Genomic DNA, 9,227 nt, shown 5'->3' on the forward strand with positions numbered 1-9,227 from the left:
GAAATGCACAAAAGTTAAGTGAATGCCTTGTTTGGTGGTGGTTGTTTTTTTTCCCTCTATCCTGTTGGGAACTCTGCTCAGAATAATGTCCTTATCAAACAGAACATACAATGTCAACACCTCTCTTTATAAATGGGTACAATCAATAACAACCTGTGCTACAGTATCAATATTTTAATTATATAAGAGTAAAATCCGGGACTTCATGAAGTTTATTACTATGAAAACCAGTAGTATTGGATCAGGCTTTTCCAGCGATCTTTCTCCCTTTAATCTTGAGTTTTATATGTTTTCCCAGATACTCTTGAGCATCACAGGCACTAAGGGTTCAGCTGCAGCTTTGCCCCAGTTATGTTGATCCAAATAACAAACCAGGAGCCAGAGCATCTCATGCTGTATCTATGTTAGTGGGTCGTGTGATGCAGAAGCATCACATGGGGGTGAAAAAGTTGGTGCTGAGGACCCAGTGGCCACTTTGCACACAATTCAGGGACAAAGAGTGTTACTTCTGATTAGAGGTAATCTGTTCCTGCAAACTGAGTGCTCGCCTATTAGTGCTGAGTGGCACATCTTTCGCTTCAGATTCATCTGAAAGGAATTCAGTTTTTGAACACTGGCCACACCTGATGCGAACCAAAGCATGGCAAGTGGTGATGACTGGGATATTTGCTTCATATATATTCTTCAATATGTTCTTGATCTAAACTAAAATGCTAGTAAAATGCACCCTCAATCTGTTCCTGCAGGGTAATCTTTTGTTGTAGAAGGAGGACTAATCTAGGGACTCAGTGCAAAATGGCATTTTATGGGTGGCTGCTTTATGAAGTACCAGCTGTTTGGTGATGGTTATCACCATCAGTGGGTATTGTCCACTCTTCAATTAATTTGGTTCTCGGCCACTTTTGTGTCAGCCGCAGTTAATTTTAGTTTGTGATGATATGACAGATTATGACCCATAGCAATGCTAGGTCTTGGTGAGTGCCTGGTCCCCTGTTTCTGCTTATGGTCATCTCTGGTATATGGAAAGAGCAGTCAGTTGTAAACAGCTGTATCTGCAATCCGAACAAAATGCATCTGCAAAGCCAAAGTGTGAGCCTTAAATCAGTCATGTACCAGCTATGGCTATTTTCCTCTTTCCAGAGGTGGGTCTGGTGTGGTCACACTTCCTCACATCTCTCTGCATAGCAAGAAAGAAGAAACAAAAGGAGGCACAAGGGCCTGCCCTGTGCTGTGTCCTCTTCTTGAGGTAGACTCTGAAGAATTGGCGAAGAAAGGGGCAGCAGCATTGCAGGCTCTCCCACCATATAGAAAACACTTGTCCCAGATTCTCACACATAAGGTTCTGAAACAGTTAAATGTCCTTCACCTGCTGTATGGATTAATTTCTAGAGAGACAATCTCATCACAGAGGATATTGCAAGGTATGTCACAGGTCAAAATAATATGTAAGCTGCTCAGTGTAATCAGCTTGTTGATTTCTGCCCTTCAGGTCTTCTGGAACTTGTCAGAAAATTGACATAGTTCCAGTCTAGTGCTGAGCTTTGCATTTGGATCTCTATTTGATCTGATAGACTGTGAGGGTGTAGAGCACAAAGACAGGTCCTTGTGGACTGCACATTTTCAGGAAGCTCAAGAGAATTGGTTATTATACCTGAAACTGGATGTTTTTTTTGTGGTCAGGTATTGAGTTTCAGGGCAGTCTGTTTTATACAGTAGTGTGAGAAGAATATAGTATTTTGCTAGTATCTCTGATTTTTAGTCATCTAAGGAAGTATTCATTCTTACTTACCAAAAGGTGGTGTGTCATCACAGAGGTAGGTTGGGTTTGACAAAGGGTCGTAATTAACCAGCCTTTAGAAACAAACAAATGTGGAATCAAGCATGCTGAGAAAGAGTAGACTAACAGGCTTCTGATACTGCAAGCCATGAATTGTTATTCCCTGTCTCTACAGTTTCTACAAAGGTTGTGGCGATTATTTGACTGAGAAGTTTTCTAGGTAAACATAGAGATGTCTGTTCTGTCTTCAACTTTACATCTTCCTTAGAAGCAGCTTCTTTCGTTTCTGTGTGTGGCCATGGTCAATTTCTTGCTCTCTTCTTTTAGACTTGAGGGATAGAGCAGGGATTATGGCAGCTGAATGAAGGCTTCTGAGAGCTTCTTTCTTCCAGCAGGTAATACAAAGTAAGGAGTAGCATCCGGCATTAAATCTGATGTTTGTTGGCCGAAAGTTGGCATGACAGAAGCTGGTTCAGGCAAGCCAAGTGAGCTCTGTCTTGATGACAACCTCAGTACTTACCTTCTCCAGCTCTATTAAATTTTAGCAGCATTCTGTGGGATTTATTTCTTTGTTAGTACAGACCCTAAGCTGAAACACTCCAACTATCCCAGAACAGCTGAAAAAGGGTAGAACCAGATTCTGCCTTTGTGGAAGATAAAGGTGCTCTTGCTGACTTGCAACAGCCAGGGTTCTCTCATTTATCACCTCATGCAATGAAGCACCATTTCAGTCAGCTACCCTTCTCTTTCTTATCATGGTAGATCTGAGGGTCTCATGGTTAAGATCAAGTTAACTTTAGAGTATAAGAGCTTTTCTCCATTCACACGCATTGATTGTACCCATTGTCATCTTCTGTCAATGGGCCAGGTAGAGTGGGGAGTTGATAAATTCCAGAGTTAATCTTTAACATCTTCCTCCTATGTTAGTCTCTTAATTTTCAATCAGGTAAACTGCCAGAACTTTAAATAATAGCAATAAGGCTCTGCATCTTTGTCCTGGATGAGAATCCAGCCTGATATGCATCCCATCTTTGTCTCCTGTTGACCTAGTGATCTGATCCTACCTTGAGTCTTATTACCCTTGTCATCTGCTGGTTCTTTGATGCTGATGAGGAATAGTTTTTATTTTTAAAGCAATCTCCCCATCTGCCCTCCCACAATTTAATGAAATACTAGTATTAATTTATACCTTGTGAAAAATATTTTGTGATTCTTTCAGCAGCTGGTATAGTTTATCTGTTACTTGATACTGTGTTGTGATTTATTTCACAATTATACTTGGCAGGGCCCTAAATTCATTTATTACATTGAACCAAACCACAAAACAGCCTTTTGGCCTCTATCCTTTCCCCAAATCAGAGCTGTCTGCAAATTCTGTGCTCTTGCACAAATGAACAGTAAGTACCCTTGCTTTTCCCACTGGCACATATGTGCTAATCCATAAAGATCTGAAACAACACATGGCAGGTTATATATTGAGAACAAACACTTCACGAGCTTGTTCTGGCTCACATGCTCTTTGGTCCTTGCCAGCGTGCTGGTGCTTTAGGATTTTGCAGTGTAAGGTAGTGACTTCAGTGCCTGAAGAACTCAGCATTTTGCACCTCCTTTTCCAGTTTCCGTGGTTGCAAGCAGTAATTTTGTAACTTGGAGATGGAGGTAAGAGCACTGCGTAGTCTTGTGAATTTTTTTGTACTCCTTTTGATGTGTTGTTGTGTAATGGCTCTCAGAACGAGTCCCTCCAGAACTGTACTCAAAAATACTTCTCCAGAATAGATTGACATATGGAGTACCTACAAATGTTCTTTCATATGTTTTCAAAAGATTGTGTTTTTCAGGGGTAAGTGTTGGTTGTGTTACTACCTTACTGATGGCCTGAGGTTTTCAAATAATTCCCACTCACACCATTCATATTAAATTATATTCTCTTTCTGTTAGACTCTTTGTGACGTTGTAATTGTGGTTGGTGACCTGCTTGTTTGAAGGACTTCCTGGTTTGCATGTTTGGTCAGATTACTTGAGACAGGTCGGAATTATTAATTTATTTTCCATGGAATGACTTAAAGAAAAACTTTACTGGGCAGACAAAGTTCTTCCATGGTGTCATTCTGAACCTTAAGCTGAAGAGTTTGCTCTTAACCCAAGAGCTAAGTAAAATGCTTGCTTGTTTTCTTGCTTAGAAGAGCTATGTCAGTCTTATTGGACGTGTTTAAGTACTGAGCTAAGAAGATGCCTGCAGGATCACTCCATAATCACTGATTAATGTAGACATTCTTAGTAATTTGTTTGTGGTGTTTTGCTGAAGAGAGAAAGGTTGGTAATTGCTACTGCTCTTTGAAAAAATGCTGGATATGTTTTGTTTGTGCTAAGTGATTATTTAAAATATCTGGAAATTTCAGAAGAGGCAGTTAGCTGCATAGGCAGTAAGATTCATAGGGTTAGATTCCTGATCCTGCACAGGGAACTCGTCGGTGGGTTTGAATCTTCCCCAACTTTCTTTCCAGCAGAGAAAATGCAATTATAGCTTTAAATATATTAAACTGCATTTTTAAAACAAGACAAGTTCATGGTTAGGATCTGGTTATCTTTTGTGTATAAATACACCTACACTGACATAGAGAGATTGTGTGCATCTATTGTGTTTAACTTGTGTACCAATGGACTAGATAATCAAGTTATATGCTTCATCTACAGATGTCTTGGAAAATTTCTCTTGAAAGACAGTGTTTCATTACTGAGGCTGACTAGCCAGAAGGACCTGCATGCTATGGCAACCACAACTGTTTTCTAGTGATAGTAATAACAACCCATTCAGCAATGAGGAAAAACTAAACAAAAACCAAGCACCCTACAACAATTTGAGGTGAGGCAACAGAGAAAGAAATCGGTGACTGTAACCATCTGCAAGTCAGTGTTCAACAGTAACCTTATACTACTTTGGAAATAAATCAGCTTTATTTGAGATAGTTCTTTTCTGCTAATCAAGTGAATTAATTAGATGTTTTTATCTTGGATCTTGAGTCTACTCACATCTCCTGATTTTTGGCTGCCGCTGTCTCCTTTTCATCTGCAAACAATCACAGGTGACAATGTAAAAATAGAAACATCCTAAGAGATTTTTAAGATCCGGTGTTATTCTTCAGGGTATCTTTTTTTGTTTCCATCCGTCTGTTCATCTTTCTTTAGAACTGGATTAAGCAGCTGAATTTTTTTTCTTTTTTTTTGAGGGAGGAGAGGTGGGGAACAGCCATATTTGATCAGATCTTTCACCCAGTACGTTTCTCACTGCTCCTCATTTGGTGGCCTTTCTGTCTTTCTCTGGCTTTTTTGACAGTGTCTTCTCTGAGACTGGTCACACTTCCAGTAACTTTCCTCTTACTTATTTGTTTTGTTCCAGTAACTTTCCTCTTACTATATGGTTTTGTTGGTAAACTGAACTATTGCAGGTTGTAGGTTGGTTTTAGCAAGTCTTTCATTGGTCTTGGAATTTTATGCTGTTTTTTTAAGTTAAGCTGGCTTGCTCTTGTCTAACCAGTTTTGTTTCAGTTCCAGCTTAAATCTAGATGTCAGCTTTTTAGTTAAGTTTTGTAAATACGTGTTTAGCATTTTTAATCAGTGTGATTTTATAATAGGTATAGCACAAGCTTAACCTAGAGGCTACCTTAAAAAAACTGACGGTGGCTGTATTTTTAAGATCCTGTACGTGTTCCTGGTTTTAATCATTTCAGTAGCCAGAAGTCTTCTGGCTACATTTATGAGCATTTAATTCACATGTTTTGCTAATTGTTTATACTGTAATTTGTTGTTAGCATCTGTTTATAATTGAGGTGTCTAAATACCTCTTCAGGCTTCTTTCCATCAGTCTCTTCAGGAGCTATTTCTGGTTTAATCTTTATGAAAACTAGTGAACAATATTAAAATTATATGCATTTTTAATGCATATATAGATACTCTATCTATACCAGAGTGAATTTAAGAACTTTCCTTAACATATCCACAAAGCTCCAGTTTGTTTGTTTTTTTATTTCTAGTTTATTTTAGTCTCTGTCCTGTGCATTATTGAATCATGCTAAAATTATCTTCAGTAGACTGCTATTGATCTACAACCGAGCATCTGGGTACGCTGTGTCTGAGTTCTGTGATTAATTAAAGTTAGTAAGCATATTGGAAATTAAAAAAAATAACAATTTTAAAATTTTATTTTCATGTGTTCGTTTTCTAGGATTCTCAAATAATTGCATTATTTTGTTGCTACTTTAGATTTGCCTATTAATTTTAAACTCGCCTTGTTATCCTCTTGGAAATTTTTTTAAGACTCTGAACTTTATACGTATTTTGTGACTGCCTGAAGTACGTTTTTGCAGAATTACCATTTAAGAACTTTTGAAGAATTTAAAAATCAGGTTGTTCTATAAAACCTCAACCAATTTGTGTAACAGCATTTTAATGAAACACTGGGTTGGAAGAAAAATGGTTTGGCGTCTCTCTGCTTGGTAGTTTAAAACCAACCAGACACACTGGTTAGCCACGCTCCTTCATTTTGTTTTCTGGCCTTGTAAACACTTCCACATTCCATCTGTGATGTCTAGTCCATGCATGAATAAAATATGAAGTAATTTAATACCACATATTGTGTCAGGGAGTTGCTGTTTATCTTCAGAAATGAAAGTTTTCTAGATCACATACTGAAACCCCTTAGGTTTTCGCTACTCATTCGGGGCTGTGGTGTACAAATGTGTCTCATTCTCTGTAATGTGAAAAAAAATTACTGGTCTTGTACTTTTATTTATATCATGACAGTATAACTGGAAAGAATGCAGTGGAGGAAAGAGGAGTTAGCTCTCATTTATCTTCTTGTATGTGGACACGTGGAGATGGTACAGATCCCATGAGCTATCCCAGGTATCGGCCTCATGGGAGTTTGCGTCCTGCAAACAGCTGTGGTTGGATCACAGACAGGTATCTAGAAGTCTCTGTAGTCCTTTACCTCAAGTCTAGTGACCTGTCAGGATGCAGGTTGCAACTCAGATGAACGGATAAAGGCAATATCTTAATGGGTTTGTTTCCTTATCAGCTAAAACCTCTGTGCCGACATAGCAGGTTGCTGTCACAAGGCCATTAGGGTTTATATGCAGTTGATACCGTGCATGTATGTTTGAAGCTGTGTTATTTGCTCTACATCTGGCAGGTTGCAAAGCTCTAGTTGTGTACTCGTGTACTTGTGCCAGGATGAAGAGTTTCTGGGCCCATGTTTACACTTAGTGTAGAACAACTCTCTAAACTGTATTCTTAATTGCTAGTCTGTGCTCTAGCATTTCCAGAAGCATTCAATGTCTGTGAAAACTTATCAGTGTGACACAGTAGTGGCATAAACTCCCTTTTGCACCTTCCGTGGTCCCTAACTCCTCCCATTCACATGTAAATGAAGATTATAATGTACCTTAGCCATTGTAGCTATTAGCATGCAGTCCATGCTCATAATTTTAAATGAATGGGTGTTTGGTTCTAAGACTGACTTTTTTTTCTTGGTTTACATGACTTTAGGTAATGAAGGAATGCAGTTAAAATTAGTGTTTGGCTAGTAATTAATAGACGTGCTTTTTCTTGCAACAGAATGTAGTGCCTCTGACAATGAAAAATGGACACCAGAACAGCTTGTATCTATTATCTTAAACCGCCTGACAGTTAATATATATTTGATATTTATGTGCAAATGAGATGTGAATATTTAAAAAGATATTAAAACAAATAATTTGGTTCCTTTATCTTTAGTGCTTTCTCCTGAGGAAAAAGGACACTGTCACTCTGGATGATGACCTGTATTTTGTCAATTAAATTGTAGGTTTCCTTGCTGAAATAATTATTAGACAAGCCTTCCTGAACATGTTTGTGCCTTGTATTTTCCCTGTTGTCCCTCCTTGATTACAATTCCCTGGCAGAGACCAGATCGCTCAGCAGACTGCTAGACATTAGAAAACCAAAATCATATCTATCATACTATGATCTCACATTCTTTTATAAGAAAATCCCACATTCCTTTATATGAAAATGATAGACTGTAGTAAACAAACAGGAGTTGTTTTTAGTTTTTCCAAATAGCCATTTCTTCCAGCTTACATTCATATGGAGACATTTGTTCAATATGCTGCCATAGAATATTTAAGTAAATATTTTCAATAATAACTTTCCACAAGGATAGTATCTTCAAAGATCTCCTTCTCTGCACTTTCCATTGTCATGTGTAAAATACTTTGTTGATATAGATAAGTGCATTTGCAAGTTCCTGCTGGGCTGTTTGGTTTCATTTTAGTCGATGATCTGTACAAACTTCTCCTTGGAAAATTAAGAGTGTGTGATACATGCAAGTTATAAAGGGAGTTAAGGTTTGTAGAGAACAGAGTCTCTGGAGTCATCTTAAAAGTCAGTTTTATTGTGTGCATATAACTGAAACCATCTGTCTGACTTGCTGTTAGCAATATTGTTTGGACAGCCCTAAATCAAATCCTGAATGGGCAAGATTACAGAAGGCAGGTTTATACTGGAATTCTTCAGGTTAAACCCACTGACGTCCAGTCTTTTCTCCTTCTTGGCATAAGAAGTATTGGCAAGAGGTAAGTTTGTGCTATGTGTCCTTGTTTCACCAAGATCTGTCTTCTGCAAACAGGCTTGTGTTTACAGAAACCAAAGTGAAAATAGCATGTGCTCAGCATAAACCAACTGCGGTCAAAACAGTTGTGCATTTGCATAACTGTGGTATTTAAAGGATCGGCTAGCTTACTTTGGTACAGTTTACTGCAAGCTTTTCCTTAAGTTTGTTGTCTTCAGGAGCCTCTCAAGAAGTGGAAGTAGAAGGCTCTAATTCTAAATAGCATTGGTTCTGCACAGTAGTGGAAAACAAGTTTAACTGTCTTGTTACAGTTTTTGATAAATGGACACTGACATGGACTACGAAAGACCCAACGTTGAAACTATCAAGTGTGTGGTGGTTGGAGATAATGCAGTGGGAAAGACTCGTCTAATTTGTGCAAGAGCGTGCAATACAACTTTGACTCAGTATCAGCTGCTGGCAACTCATGTACCGACTGTCTGGGCCATTGATCAGTACCGTGTCTGCCAAGAGGTAAGGACCGCAGATGTACAAAACATGGAGCACGTGCCGGGAGGCTGTACTGTTACTCACTGACAAGCCTTTCTTTGTCAGGATGCAGCAGTGAACTCACAGGTATTTTATGCATGGTCTCTACTGCAGCCATGGTCTGATACGCATCTCCTCAAGTCTGTCATTCCAAAGTAATTTTTTTAATCAAACCTGTTTTTAAGAAGATGCATATTCTGCCTCTTTTATAAAAGATGGCATTTGCTGAAAGCTGGATGTGATAGACTCTTGGTCTAGTATGCTTTGGACCTCCTTACAGGGTGAATTAGAAATGTACTTGTTTGATGGAGGGAA

General features: G+C 38.6%; 1 protein-coding gene across 1 annotated transcript in view; it reads left to right on the forward strand.

Annotated features, from left to right (window-relative positions):
• Positions 1-8,705: 8,705 nt before the first annotated feature.
• The window catches only part of RHOBTB1 (Rho-related BTB domain containing 1), a 25,829-nt gene continuing 25,307 nt past the window's right edge, over positions 8,706-9,227 (forward strand). The window contains exon 1 of the mRNA XM_010179633.1: positions 8,706-8,897. Coding sequence (XP_010177935.1) covers positions 8,706-8,897 — 192 coding nt within the window. The remainder of the gene's footprint in view (positions 8,898-9,227) is intronic.

This window comes from Mesitornis unicolor, unplaced genomic scaffold (genome assembly GCF_000695765.1).
Source record: "Mesitornis unicolor isolate BGI_N332 unplaced genomic scaffold, ASM69576v1 scaffold1950, whole genome shotgun sequence".
In the NCBI taxonomy this organism is placed as follows: Eukaryota; Metazoa; Chordata; class Aves; order Mesitornithiformes; family Mesitornithidae; genus Mesitornis; species Mesitornis unicolor.